At 42.1% G+C, this 15976-nt stretch overlaps 1 protein-coding gene across 5 annotated transcripts in view; it reads left to right on the top strand.

Annotated features, from left to right (window-relative positions):
- calb2a (calbindin 2a) overlaps positions 1-15976 on the top strand; it is a 50332-nt gene that overhangs the window by 21665 nt on the left and 12691 nt on the right. For all 5 annotated transcript variants that reach the window (XR_009795422.1, XM_061822892.1, XM_061822891.1 and 2 more), the window contains exons 5-9: positions 1437-1493; positions 5993-6070; positions 12002-12057; positions 12175-12214; positions 12317-12370. Coding sequence is in view for 4 of the 5 variants with exons in the window: in XM_061822892.1 (XP_061678876.1) it covers positions 1437-1493; positions 5993-6070; positions 12002-12057; positions 12175-12214; positions 12317-12370 (285 nt within the window). In the remaining variant the exon portion in view is untranslated. The remainder of the gene's footprint in view (positions 1-1436; positions 1494-5992; positions 6071-12001; positions 12058-12174; positions 12215-12316; positions 12371-15976) is intronic.

Raw genomic sequence — 15976 nt, 5'->3', positions numbered from 1 at the left:
TGCTGCCCCTTCTCAACAAGTCTTGGCTTGCCATTAAAGCTTTGCCTTTAAAGCACAATGTAACAGTGCACATTTTCCTGGCTGTCGATGAACTGCCGGTTAATTGTATCTAGTGACTTGTTGTATATTTAGACATGGCCTTTCCTTGCCACTATACACTAATTTGAACATTGTTGGCTCAAAGTAACAAATATTTAATGAAATGAAATTTTGCTCTGACCTGCCTGAAACATATGAATTGACTCAACTAATCCACTTTTACTTTTATGTAAACAGAAAGTTGTTCTATGTTGATCTATTGTTTATCGAAGAGGCTTGAGGCAGTGCTGTCAAGCAGAGCAAACAAATCTGTGTTTTGTGTATATGGTGAGCCCGGTTCCTGTCAGGTTTCATGTTCAAACATGTAAAGATGTACATGCAAATCTTGGTGTATGAACCATGTGACTGCTCAATCCCTACCAGAAGCACTATGCTAAAAATAAATAAATAGAATCAAAATGTAAAATCAAAACCTGCCACGGCGCTACAATTCTTTAACAGTGTGTCTGATGTGATGGGATAACATAAAATATTAGGCATTATTAACAATATATATCAACAGCTAATTTTTTTAAGAAAATGATTGAATCATTCCAAGATTGGTGAAAGACCTTTGTTATTTGCAGTATGACGAATAAATGATTGTAGAAGTAACATAAAACTGTCGTCAGAATGTTAATATATACGCGACTTGGGAAATAAAATAATTTAGATTATCAAATCCCAGTTGAAAATAAGAATCTGTCAGATTTTTTTTTTTTTTTGGGTGTTAGATTTTTTTCCAATTAAAGCATGTAGCCAAATATTGAACCAATTGCATAAAAGGGAAAATATGTCCTCCGCAGTGTTATTTGGACAAAATAGAAGAGGAAACCAAAGAACAGACTTCTGCAAACAGTCACAGAGGAAACTTAATGAAAAGTCAATGGGAGGCCGAGAGCCAGAGTTTGAGAACATGAAACGAGAAGAGGATTAATGGGTCTTTGTTGAAGGGTGTTTAAGAGGGGGAAGTGAGCAAAGAGATTTTAAAGGGTTAGAATGAGAAAGCAGGACCTTCTATTTTCAGGGTCATGTATAATGGATAATACCACTGCTAGCTCTTTTCTGCAGAGCCAAGTAAACGAGAGGGGGGTGCGGTGGGGAGGAGGGCAGATGAAAAAGGGAGACGACCATCCATCTTTGACAAGGAGTCCTTATTTGGACGATGGCAGCTGCTAGATTAAAACATTCATTAAAATGAGGGTCTGTCTTGGTTGCATCTCTTGCTGTTTAAGTTTATCCTGGTGGTATAACGCAGCGTGTTGTGCAATACATTGTAGGGGTTTTAAGCAAAAGGAGTTCAAACTTGAAAGCAAAATTGAAAAAAATATATATTTTTTTTCCCCCCATTCTTTCAGGCATGGCGACGATATGATACAGATCGCAGTGGTTACATTGAAGCAAACGAATTGAAGGTTTGTATTGGATTTTCATCAAATGAGAACATCTTAGATGGTGGCTATAGTACTAAACACGGTTGCAACCATTACAAATTTATGTTTAATTCATGGATAGACAAAAATTGTAATGTTTTTATTTTGTGTCTTTCTCCTCCTCCCGAACTCAATCTTCCGAGCTGAGCGCTCAGCCTAAATTGTAATAACTGGTCTCCTTTTCATCAAATATGTATATATAAAATATATTAATTGGCTCCAGCACTCCTGCGACCCTCATGAGGATAAGCGACTCAGAAAAAGGATGGATGGATGGACAACATATATTTAAACAATTGTCCATCTATTTTTGTGTTCCATTATTTTCACCTTTCATTGGCTTTTGTCACTTGATTTTTTTTTTTATTGTTAAGCAATTAAGTGGTGCACACCAATAAAGAGAAGAAAGCTAGTTACAGAAATAATATCCTCCATTTATTTGTCTGTAGACTCACTATTACTGTCAGGAACGAGACTCGAGAGCGGACGTAAATGCACGACTCAGGTGACAGGTAAGCAGTGAGGAATAAGCCTTTATTCGGTCCAGCGTCAGTTACCAGGGAGTCAGTCCAAACAAGCAGCAGGATCAGTAACGGCAGGCTTACGAGGATGGTCGGGAGACAGACGTCGGTACACGGGAGGTTGGTGTCAGGAGTACAGAAGTGTGGCAATGAGGCATGCGAGGCAACGATCTGGCGAAGACCAGTGGTCCTCTGGGTCCTATAAATACCGGGGTAAATCAGTCTGGATGAGGCGCAGGTGTGCTGGGCCACGCCCAGCCAGGACTTGAAGGCAGGATCATGACAATTACTCCATGAGAATGACACCAAATGTGGATTCTTTAATACGTGTATAAGATATCGAGTTTGGCTCATTCATGTGTGTGTGCGCGTACCGTATAATTTAACAATCAGTAGGGATGTAGGACTTGATTTCTTTTATTCTACATCAGAATTAATTGCATAGTCATTCAGTCTGTGGTTTTCGATGAGGGAGAAAGGTCAGATGTGGCTTTCAGAAATTTCACAGGATAAGTGGACCTTTTGAATGAAGATCTAACCAGGGTAAATTGCATTTTTTTAATATTTCCACAGATTTCTGAAAGAACAAATTTGTGCCATTTGCAAAATATGGTGAACTATTTTCTTGTAGAAAAAGTGCAGTGGAGAAGAGCAATAACAAAGTCTCTTGCTTGTTTGAAAGAAATGGGAGAAATTAAGTGATGTAAGTTATTAAATGTGTTGCATAAAATTGTTTGACATTTTTTAATGTATGGAACTTATTTTATTACATAGCTTGGTGAACACCTGGAGGGACACTAGAACAATATATTCTTAGAGCTGGTGTAAACCTTAAGCGAAAGAAAAGAGAAAACTCAGCTTGTTAATTACAATTAGGTCCAGAATCATTTCAGTATTTCTGGGCTGCCTGTTAAATGATTCTGGCTTCAAAAAAATAAAAAATAAAATACCACAGGTGAATTTTAATTAAAAAATTAAAACCTGTCTACACAGAACATTTTCATTTTAGAGGACTAACTTCAACAAAGTGAAATAATTTGTAAAAACCCGACAATCCATTTCCTTTTTATTGTTGTAAAACAAATGAGCCTGTAAATCAATAACCAGGATTGTTCATGTTCTGAGATTCTTGCCCTAGACGTACATATAATTTAGTAAATGGAAACATTCAATTCAAGCAAAGCCAATTTTGGGGGTTTTGTTTCTTTTCTCAGGTGAAGTATCTAAAATAAAGTTTTGTTTCCACCACCCACCTTGTGAAAACATTTCCTAAAATTTGTTTAAGCAAAGTGCCCAACAGTGGGAGTAAATAGCATCACTTCATAGTCACATAGGCTTGATTTGTTTATTTGGGATCACATTTCCAAGGTGGAAGGCCCAAATGAGGTGTGGGTTCTTTACTGCTTTGAAAAAATGTAAATGAGCTTGCAATCAACTGACAGTGATCACATGGGTGGGTAAGGGGCTAAGCAGACAAACACGTGTTTAAAAAAAAAAAAAGAAACACGTCCGCAAATTCTTACTATTTATAGCTGTCAACTTAACATTTAGAGAATTTTTATTGATTCAATCCCTTTGCAGGTTCAAACTTTGTCCCTTATTATTTATTGATTTCAGGTTTATGTTTTTCTGTATCCATTGTCACACATCAAAACACTTATACACATAAATAACCAACAGTGAAATCCAATGAATTTTGTATTTTTTTATGGTCTGTTAGTTTTAATCTTTGTTTGTATGTTTTCTTGTTTGTTTTACAATTTTGCAATACTTAAAGACTCAATTACTGGTGAACTCACCCTGATGGTTTCAAAGACACTCTTAATGAGATTTTGAAGATGGAGACTATAAACATACATCATTTTCATATAATCTTATCAATGACAGTGATGACATAGTCCACTGCAGGTCATCTTAAAATCAATTTTACTGACATGAGAAGGTGGAACAGTGGAGCAACCTGTTCGGGCATTGGCCTCACAGTTCTGAGGATCCGGGTTCAAATTCCGACCCCGCCTGCGAAACATTTGTATGTTCTCCCCGTGCCTGCATGGGTTTTCTCCTCCCACATCCCAAAAACATTCCACATTAATTGGAGACTCTATAATTGCCCCTAGGTGTGATTGTGAGTGCGACTGTTGTCTTGTCTCCATGTGCCCTCTGATTGGCTGGCAACCAGCTCAGGGTGTTCCCCGCCTCCTGCCCATTGACTGGTTGGATAGGCTCCAGCACTCCCACAACCATTGTGAGGATAAGCGGCTCAGAAAATGAATGGATGGGATGGGGGGGGGTATGACAATTTCACTTATTAGTAGTTATCACTCTAAACGTAATAATTGTTTCGGATTTTGGTTTGTATATAAATATTTTGCCAAGTACAGTACTGGTTCTATTTTGGGCAGTCTAGGTATTTAATATTAAAAGGACTGGTTTCTAAGGAAGTCACTGATGGTGTAGTGGTACACACGCCTGCCTTTGGTGCGGCCAACGTGGGATCCATTCCTGCTCAGTGATGGTGTCTATCTGACTGGTGAGCAGTTCATGGTGTAGTCTGCCTTTCTCCTGAAGCTAGCTGGGATAGGCTCCACCTTTCCTGCAACCCCTTGTCAGGATAAGCGGCTTGGATAATGATATGAAGCCGCCCACCTGATATGATATGACTGGTTCTACACCTAACCTACCATCTGTTACTAACGTTTGTAGTAATTATGCTGACATTTTGTCAAACGCATTTGGCCAGATAAAGAGAATAAAAAGTTTTGATGGTTGTATACATTACATCACTGCCAACTCGATGTCGAAGGTTGGGTGTCCTTGGTGAATTGCTGATGAAAATGAATTTTAAACACATTTAACTCCACTGATAATACCTAAATTGGTAAGTTGAGGAGCCAATTTTCAATGGGCGTTACGGCCCTGCACCCAACAACGGTTGCCCTTGTCACCCATAATAAAAAACGCCACTTGTCTCATTTTCCACAAACGTTTCTATCTCCTCTAACCTTGGTCCTCTGTCAATCTCATTTCCTCATTGGAATTTCTGGTGCGATATGCTGGCAAGTGTACAGAAGAGTGATGACCTAGGGAGTTGCAAAGAGAGAAATGAGATGCGGTATTATTTTGAAGATATGTATGAATTTTGGAAGAAGACAGAATGATTGCCTTACTTTATTGTTTTGAATGTAGAGTATAAAGCTAAGAGGATAATGGGTTAAATTAGCAATTGGGAAAATGTATGTACTTGCTTCCCAGAATTTGAAGGGAAATGCTTTTAAATTGTGCAGCTCACATAGAGTATTTCTTTGAAGTTGTTTATCTAGCACTGTGTCAGAAGTGCATTTCAGTGGGCCTCCATCATTTGTGTTCTCAGTGAGTTCGATCACCAAAGCTACAGCAGAATTTAAGTCTGGATGAAATTGATGAAGAATTTCATACAAAGGATGGGTGTTCTTTAATCAATGCATTTCTACTTTGCACAGCTAAATTACACATTTACTGTCAGTTATTCCAGTTATATGTGACAGTTTGTTCACGAACAGAGACATGTTTGGCCTTTAACTTCACTGCTATTTTTATTGCTGAATAAAGTTTTTCTATACAAGTTTAAGAAATCGTGTTTAAGGTAGATTTGCATTGGACTACCAAAGTATTAGTGTACTGCAGCAATATCTCGTGTGTCTTAACTCTTACGGGCTAAAATGTTAAATCATCAACTCTTTGAAAATAGAATGTGAAGCATGTCAAGCAATCACAGCATGGGAATTATTTCCCCACATAAAACCAAGGTGTTAAAAATTCTAAATTTGTATATGTAGCATCACTCATCCAATAATATGAAAATAAACAATATACAGTAGCACATATTTGCAAATGTTATGTCAGGACTCTTTTCATAAAGAAGATCATTGTACACTGACTTCATTTGTGAAATGTGTTGCTTTTGTTTGTCTGTGTCCTCAGGGCTTTCTATCAGATCTCTTAAAGAAGGCTAACAGAAACTACAATGAACAGAAGCTTAACGAGTATACGCAGACCATTGTAAGGCTCTTTCCCAATTCCAAACAGTCTCACAAAAATACACAAGCATGTTAATTTTATACCATTTATATGATTGTATACTGAAGTGTGGTCATGAAATACAAATTGAAGAATGGGGGTGGTGTAATTAGGTCATTGATGCAGAGTTTAATTAAAAGAGCACAGTGAAGACAAAACATTAATGTAAAAGGTCTAGTCTTGATGAAAGGTGATGTGTAGTGTTCATTTTACTCTGGGGACTTCCACTATATGCCTGAGTGGTCTGGGCAGCTGGTGTCCTGCAGCTTATGGGTTAACATCTGCTACTTCTTGGAGGCCCTAGAGGTGACGTGACCTGATTTGGTGAAGCAGGTTGCTGATCCCACATGACTTCTTTTCTTCTTTAAGGATCTGCATGAGAGCAACCGCCAACTGTGATCTTGGCCATGATGGTGGCATTTCAAAAGTAGCTGGTGGTTTAAGAACTATTGATGTTCTTCAGCTTTAAATTTAATACAATATGCAGTGAAACCTCAGAGTTTGAACATAATTCGTTCTTGTGAAGTGTTCAATGTCCGATTTGTTCAACCTCCGAAACATTTTTTTCCATAGGAAATAATGTAAATGAGTTTAATCCGTTCCCAACCTCCAAATAGTAAATTCCAATTTATGTAAAAGCATCTACACCCTGTTTCTTCTTCTTTACCTTTCAGCTTCTCCCATTAGGGGTTGTCACAGTGTGTCATCTTTTTCCATCTCAGCCTATCTTGTGCATCTTCCTCTCTAACACCCACTGTCCTCATGTCTTTCTCACAACATCCATCAACCTTTTCTTTGGTCTTCCTCTCGCTCTTTTGCCTGGCAGCTCCACCCTCAGCACCCTTCTACCAATATACTCACTCTCTCACCTCTGGACATGTCCAAACCATCAAAGTCTTCTCTCTCAAACCTTGTCTCCAAAACATTCAACTTTGGCTGTCCCTCTAATGAGCTCATTTCTAATCCTATCCAACCTGCTCACTCCGAATAAGAACCTCAACATCTTCATTTCTGCCACCTCCAGCTCGGCTTCCTGTTGTCTCTTCAGTGCCACCGTCTCTAATCTGTACATCGTGGCCAGCCTCACCACTGTTTTATAAACTTTGCACTTCATCCGAGCAGAGACTCTTTTGTTACATAACACACCATACACCTTCCACTGGCTGTTACAACCTGCTTGGACCCGTGTCTTTACTTCCTTACCACACTCACTATTGCTCTGCACTGTTGACCCCGAGTATTTGAAGTCGTCCACCCTCGCTATCTCTTCTCCCCCGAGCTTCACTTTTCCCCCTCCACTGTTCTCATTCACGCACATAAACTCTGTTTGACTTCGACTAATCTTCAATCCTCTTCTTTCCAGTGCATGTCTCCATCGATCTAATTGTTCCTCCACCTGCTCCCTGTTTTCACTGCATATCACAATATCATCTGCGAGCATCATTTGCCAAGGGGATTCCAGTCTAACCTCATCTATCAGCCTATCCATTACCACTGCAAACAGGAAGGGGCTCAGACCTGCTCCCTGATGCAGGCCCACCTCCACCTTAAATTCTTCTGTCACATCTAAGGCACACCTCACCAGTGTTCTGCTGCCCTCACACATGTCCTGTACTATTCTAACATTTCTCTGCCACACCAGACTTCCGCATGCAGTACCACAGTTCCTCTCTAGATACTCTCTCACAGGCTATCTCTAGGTCTACAATGACACAATGTAGCTCCTTCTGACCTTCTCTGTACTTGAGCATCCTCAAGGCAAATAGTGCATCTGTGGGACTCTTTCTAGGCATGAAACAATACTGTTGCTCGCATATACTTACTTCTAACCTGATTCTAGCCTCCACTACTCTTTCCCATAACTTCATTGTGTGGGTCATCATCTTTATTCCTCTGTAGTTTCCACAGTTCTGAACATCGCCTTTCTTCTTAAAAATGGGAACTAGCACACTTTTCCTCCATTCTTCCGGCATCTTCTCTCCCGCTAGTATTCTGTTGAATAAGTTGGTCAAAAACTCCACAGCCACCTCACCAAATTGTTTCCATACCTCCACTGGTAGGTCATCGGGACCAACTGTCTTTCCATTTTTCATTCCGTTCAATGCCTTTTTAACTTCTCACTTACTAATCAACGTCACTTCCCGGTCATTTCTATTCAACAGATCCACAAAGACACAATGTAGCTCCTTCTGACATTTTCTGTACTTTTCAGTTCCAAGCCTCAAGGCAAATAATGCATCTGTCGTACTCTATCGAGGCATTAAACCATACTGTTGCTTGTAGATCCTGACTTCTGACCTAAGTCTACCCTCGACTACACTTTCCCATAACTTAATTGAGTGGCTCATCAACTTTATTCCTATATAGTTACAACAGCTCTGAAAGTTCCCTTTGTTCTTAAAAATGGGAACTAGCACACTTTTCCTCCATTCGTCATCATCTTCTCGCCTGTTAGTATTCTGTTGAATAAGTTGGTCAAAATCTCCACAGCCACCTCTCCAAATTGCTTCCATACTGTCATGAGCAAGGCCTGGCCCCTGCCAAGAGGGGTGTGGCCAGACCACTGCTCTGGGTGGTCCCACCTCTAAGACCTGTCACAGGTGTTTCACATTCAGACTGTAATTAGACAGGCATTTAAATTGGAGTTTTTGTCTCTGGCATTTGCCAGTTTGTTGTGTTGCATTTACTGCATGTTGGATTCTCCGTTACTGTACGTAGTGTTGAGCTATCCTCGTCACAGCGAGTCTGTGCCCTTATGTTTATCCACGTCTTGTCAAGTGTTAGTTTGTTTCATAGTCTCGGACCTGGTTTCAATTTTTTGGATCCTGACCAGCCTTGTGATTTTGTGCCTCTGCCTTGTCGGACTGCTACACTGTCTATAACTCTGTTTCTGAAATAAAGCCACTCCGAACACTATGCCATTGTCTGGATGTCCTACATTTGGGTCCGCCCCCACACCGCAGGTCCTTAACAGAATTAACTTGTCAGAACAGGACCCAGCAGGGAAGACGCGGCGTCAGGGATGACACCAGTTTGCACAAGCATCTCCTATTCAGGTGGGCTCCGTTATATTGTCCTCGCCAACCATGTCATCTGCATCACCCAGGTGGCCTGATTGTGGTTCAACCACGACCCGCTCACAACCACACGTTTTTTACTCAGACTTTTCGGATTACGAGGAAGACCAAAATATGACGGGCTGCCTGACTCGGACAATGAATTTGAATTTTTGACGATTTCGCGGCCGGTCACGCCCCTGTCTCGGCGGCGACGACGACTTCGCGGCCACCTCATGCCCCTGTCTCAATGACGACAGGTATATGACCGTCTCACGTTCCTCTCTTGACGGCGACTTAATGGTAACCGGTCCACGGCCACCTTCCCCTCCTGCTTCGCTGGGGACCAGTCCCCGACCACTTCACAACGACCTATCCCTGGTCGCCTCATGACCACGTCCTGGGAGATCTTCATCCGGAGCCCTCGCCTCCCCCCGTCTGGTTCCTGTTTCGCATTTGGGTTACTCCTCGAGGACGTCCACCCGAATCAGCCCGTGGGGACCCTGGTGCTTGGCGTCATGGCCGACCTCCTGACCTACTTGGCTGAATGCCTCATTCTGGGTGGCCTGGATGGCCACCAGACAGACTGGCACCAGTCAACACATTTCTATCGCTATCCTTAGTCACCCTTACCTGCTGCACATCCTTCCCATCTCTATCCCTCTGTCTGGCCAACCTGTAGAGATCCTTTTCTCCTTCTTTCGTGTCCAACCTGGTGTACATCTTGTCATATGCCTCTTGTTTAGGCTTCGCCATCTCTATAATTGCCCTACGTCACATCTCAATGTATTCTTTTCGCCTCTCCTGAGTCCTCTTACTGTTCCACTTCTTCGCTGATATATTTCCTTGTATGACTTCCTGTATTTTGGGGTTCCACCACCAGGTTTCCTTCTCCCATTTCCAACCAAAAGACACACCAAGTATTCTCCTGCCTGTCCCTCTGATCAGCTTGACTGTAGTTGTCCAGTCTTCCAGGAGATGTTCCTGTCTCACCTATTTCCAAAAGGCCACTCAACATTCTTCCTTTCTCAGCTTCCACCACCTGGTTCTGTGCTCTACCTGTCTTCTTAATTTTCCTACCCAACAGCAGAGTTGTCCTACACGCCACCATCCTGTGTTGTCAAGATACACTCTCCCTACCACTACTTTACAGTCAGTAACCTCCTTCAGATTACATCGTCTGCACAGAATATAATGCACCTGCGTGTTTCTACCTCCACTTTTGTAGGTATATGTTGTTGCCTCTTCTGGAAAAAAGTGTTCACTACTGCCATTTCCATCCTTTTTGAAAAGTTTACCACCATCTGTCCCTCAAAGTTGCTTTCCTGGATGCTGTACTTCCCATCACTTCTTCATCGACCCTGTTTCCTTTACCAACATGTCCATTACAATCTGCATCTATCGGAGCTCTCTCTCTGTCTGTGATGCTCAGAACTACTTCATCTAGCTCCTTCGAGAATTTCTCTTTCAACTCTTCTCTTTCAAACTCACATCCTACCTGTCCAACATTCAAAGTCCCTGCACTCAGTTGTAGCCTCTGTGCATTCCTCATGGTGAGATCTTCTGGGCATGTCCCACTGGAAAGAGAACCCGGGGATTATCCTGGACACACTAGAGAGACAAGATCTCTTGGCTGGCCTGGGAATGCTTCTGGATCCCCCTGGAAGAGCTGGATGAAGTGGCTGTGGAAAGGGAAGTCTGAGTGTCCCTGCTAAAGCTACTGCACCGGCAACGTGACCTCAGCTAAGCGGTAGAAGATGGATGGATGGATGGATGGATAGATGGATTCCCTCCAGAATTCCTCTTTCAACTTTGGGTCACATCCTACCTGTGTGGCATAATCACTAATCACATAAAACAGTGTTGTGTTTTGACTGTTGGAGTATGTACAAAAATATCTACACTCTGCATTTAACATAAACTTAAAGCAACTTAAATGTGTATCATTCAACTTTTTGGTGGCAGTGAAATTACATTGGAGGGACTCAAGAGGGAAGGAGGATGTGTCGATGTCCATTTCTTTCATTATCTATGCTTTGCTCTGTAATGCTAATGACTCATTCCGAAACACTAGCTGCCTTTTATTAAAATTTTATTCTTTAGAAAGAGTTGACTTAGCTATACAATGCTAGCAAAATCCATAACAAAAACACACCTCATTTTTGTACCTAATGTACTTATATCCACTGTGGTTCATACAACTTCCCTTTTCCTTCAATGCTAGAAGCACCACTATCTTTCTTTTGCCCATGGCACAGAAAATACTGGAAAAATATCCCAAAACAGTCTTGAGAAGCACCCGAGAATTTGCGTGCTCACACTATCAGCATGCACTGGCATTGTCTCGGAACTGCCCAGTGTGAATTCGGCCTCGCTTGGCTCAAGTCAGCTGCCCGGTTAACATGGGTTTAGCTATGCCTAGGTGTTTAGACACCAAGAATTACTGTAGGTAAAAAAACAAAGGCCTTTTTTATGCAGAATTTTTTGCGTCAAACACGAAATGTTAGAACTCTGAGGTTCCACTGTAATGACTATTCCTTCCCATATATAGCCAGTATAGGTTCAAGCATTCCCCTTGTGAGAATAAGCAGCTCAGATAATGGATGGATATTTGTAAATATGAAAATTCATCTAGTCACCCGAAAAAATCCCCACTCACCTTGTAGCCACTATTAGGTTGTCTTTTAATGGCCTTCTGTACAAAGTTGTAGATGCACTTTAAAGTAGAGAACTTGAATGTAATTGGTATCCATTTATCATTGTGAAATTTTATATCATATTGACTGCATTAGCCTATGAATAAGATGCCTTTCTGTCATCCGCTGCTGCCTCTTTCCACGTCTGCTTGGCTTTGTAGCTCAGGATGTTTGATCTGAATGGTGATGGAAAATTGGGCCTTTCAGAGATGGCAAGGTAATCTGCAATTTTAATTTAATCACTTCCCTTGGATAACGTTTATGTTGAAACCTATTGTCTGCATCTTCAAATGAAAATAATTCTGTCCATTGATTGAATTTGCCCCTCTTCCAGATTGCTTCCTGTTCAAGAGAATTTCTTGCTCAAATTCCAGGTAGAGTACAACACAATCCAAAGAAAAAAATGATTCTATGATACATTTTATGATGAACTTTTGTCTTTAAGTGAAAGTAGAGTCATATTTTTATTTTTAAAGGGTGTCAAGCTGACCAGTGAGCAGTTCAATGCAATCTTCACATACTATGACAAGGTACGTTGTGATACAAAATTAAAATGTACTGCACTGAATTTCTGGACCAGGACATTAGAAGAATCATCATATTGGATGAAAAGCCCCTCATGATTCTTTTGTTTGAAATGAGTAATAGGAGTTGAACTGGTTATTGTACAAGTTGACTTTTCAACTCCAAATCAGTGTTTAAAACCTGCAACTGATTGCTTATGATGTGTTTTTGGCATCTAGACCTGCTATCATCATATTTAAAGAGGACTTGCAATCTGCTGTCTTCTCTTAAACAAAATGTCCAGCCAACATGCTGAGACAGACAATGCGGTTCTGAGAGTACTGAAACAAGATATTATCTGTTAACGTGGATGGCATAAGCAATTCCATGTGCTGCTATTCTTAAAATTTTAGAGTGGAGAGGCAACTGGCTTGGCTGCAGGACTGACGCTGATCAGGTACTTAGGAGAATGGAGACAGACACAGGAGTCAGAAAATGGAACAAGTAAGAGTGTGGCTTACTTGAGGCAGGTGGGCTATGGTACGGCTTGAATACTTTGGCAACGATTTCCAGGAACAAGCAGCTAAGATGTAGGATGTGATGAGAGTTAATTGGAGGCAGGTGCATGGCTTGAGGAAGGAGCTGAAACAAGGGGGAGAACGGACAAGAGAGCGCAAAGCCCCATACAAGCGCCAAAAACGGTACTGCAGGGCAGTACATGACAGTATCCTCCTCTCAACAGATGCCTCCCAGTATCCTGCCAGGTTTCCTTCGGTGAGCCGAATAGAAGTAATCCAGAAGCGCGTGTTCGAGGATGAGCTCGTGGGAGATTCAAGACTGCTTCTCCGCCCCATACCCAGTCAACCTTGTACTACTACTCTAGGCCTCACGTCGAGGAACATCATGAAGGCCGGATGGTCATCAATACTCCAAAGGGGGATAGACAGGGTTTGGCTGGAGGGTCAGTGACATGCCTATAAACATTCTAAAATAGATATTGTAATGAAAAATACATATAACATTATTCACTTCAATGTCTATACGAAAAAATAAATCTGAGCGGAGAGTGCGTCATCTATCCGCAAAGTTGCGGAAGTCTCACTCGACATCGAAGTGGTAGCCATATTGTCTGCCGTCATCAGCAGATGTCACACTGGGACATTTATCATTGAAAACACGTAGTGACACCTGCTATGAGAGAAGCACAACAGAGATTTTCAGATTTGTCCAACATCCCTTCTGACACGGAAGCTCTTTACGAAGAAGAGAACATCTCCCGAGTAAAGTGACTAGGGTAATATTACCCTAATGTTTCGAGCCGTATTTCGATGATATGCGTATCTCTTCTAACTAACAACAGACTCCCCAACAGTCTGGCACTATGTAGCCTACTCAGCCATGAGCAACGACAATGCCGTGGCCTTGACGTGATGAGCCAATCGCAGCTCGCCGTCGGTGCCGTTGTTCATCGCCGATGGCGTTGTTCATCGCCGATGCCGTCGATGGCGTTGTTCATCCGTTAGAGTTGTTCATCGCTCACAGCGGCGGTGGCGATAAACAACGCTCACATCTAGCAGCTCTGACTTATGTATGCGGATCTTTTGTTACGTTCTGAGAGGATTACGTCCTCATTTTCAATTATTTTTTTTAGTAGCTCTATACAGACCTACCTGTCATTTGGAACCCACAAAGCTCTCGTCCTTTGCACCTGTGCAATCCATTTTTCACAATGAACGGGGTTTTTTGGAAACATTTGAAGAGTAAATCCATCCTCCCGAGTGTTCGAACAATATCCAGCAATACAACGAGCCGGCATTTTGACAAACACAAAGGAACAAAGAGCTACCTTCCAACAGGTAAAACTCGCTAGAACACACGAGGCCGCCTGAGTGCGTTCCTGCTGATAACGTCACTTCCTGCTTCTTCTCCAAAACAAATCCCTCAAAAGGATTTTCATGGTGGGAGTTACAAAAAGCCATAAATGTAAAGATAATGTTTTGTGGTGAAGAAACAGTTGGGTCCATTCCGGCTGCCTTTTTTAAAAATTAAAAACTTACTAAAAATCGTGCATTTCATGTCAGTGGAGCTTTAAGCAAAGAAACAAAGGAATTTGGGGTGAATTTTCAAGGACTGTGAAGGTTTCAATTGGACAGAAGAGAGGTTAATGGTTTTGGTAATGAGGAAAGGACCAATGAAATGTGGAGTGATTTTATGGGATTCTGTTTGAAGTGGGAGATTCATGGGAAGAAGCCCAAACTGACTGAGAGATGAAGGTCTGTGAGCCTTTTGTTTCTTTGGATGGACCAGGTCAAGGCCACATGGACTGACATCCTTCCGGATATCCTGGACCCTTTAGATTTGATCCATAAGTATGGGAACCACAAGTGCCTGCTCCTCTACCTAAAGTAAAGAAAGTTGGAAACTGTAGCAAGCTAGGAACAAGGACATACTGGTAGCAGAGCTGGTGAGGAAGATGTTGGTGTAATCAATCCATGGGAGGAATGAGCTCCAGGAGGAGGGGTTGCGTACAGCAACACCACAAAGGGCTTATTCCAGTAATTGATTCGCCTGCTGTGTCTGGCTTTTGGTCTGCGGATGATATCCCGAGGACAAGCTAGCCACTGGAAAGGACATATTTTCTTCACAAGAGGTTCACCAAGATCTTCAACAGGTCTCTACAACTGTGTAAAGTACCATCCCGCCTCAAACGTTCCACCACTATACCGGTCCCCAAAAAAACTGTATTCTCAGGTCTTAATTACGACAGGCCTGTTACCTTGACATCTGTGGTCATGAGGTCCTTTGAACGTCTTGTGCTGGATCTTCTCAAGAGGGTCACAGGTCCCCAGCTGGACCCACTGCCTATCAAGCTAACAGGTCTGCGGATGATGCTGTCAACATGGGTCCGCACTTCATCCTTGAACATCGTGACAGCGAGGGTACCTATGCGAGGATCCTGTTCGTGGACTTCGGCTCTGCATTTAACACCATCATCCCTGAACTCCTCTCATCCAAACTTCTCCAGCTCAGCATCTCAGCTGACCTCATCCATGCGCACTATCAGCACCAGGGCACCCCAAAATTGTTTCCTATCCCCTCTGCTCTTCTCGCTTTACACCAGGGGTCAGGAACCTATGGCTCGCAAGGCATACCTGGCTCTTTTGGTGGTTGTGTATGGCTCGCAGAGCCCTCATAACGACATACTGTATCCAGGAGGAGTGGTCAATGTGTCCATTGCGAGGCAGTTTTGGTCGATCGTGTGACAGCGTGGCCAGAAAAAAAAAGATGTCAGTCTGACATCTTTTTTTAACATTTTGGCAGCACACGTAACTTTCTCTAACAACGACCTACTACACTCTTCTTCCTAGTTTACCTTGCACCACCCCCCTCCGCTCTTAAAGGGGTACACTCATAATTACAAATGTTACAGTCCTTACGCAGACCATCAATGTGGTTTATAATGACAGCGTGCTTATGCGCCGCTCACCACCAGAATTTTTCTTTACAAAAAGACATGCCTCTGTCAGTATGCATTGTTGGCAAGTTCACATAAGTGGGAAGAAATGAAAAAAATTAAACCTGCAGACCAACTGATTGTGAAAACTTGGAACACACGTCACATACCACACACT

This window comes from Syngnathoides biaculeatus, chromosome 6 (assembly GCF_019802595.1).
Source record: "Syngnathoides biaculeatus isolate LvHL_M chromosome 6, ASM1980259v1, whole genome shotgun sequence".
Lineage (NCBI taxonomy): Eukaryota > Metazoa > Chordata > Actinopteri > Syngnathiformes > Syngnathidae > Syngnathoides > Syngnathoides biaculeatus.
The sequence above is the reverse complement of the archived record's forward strand: the minus strand, read 5'-3'. Positions and strand labels throughout refer to the sequence as shown.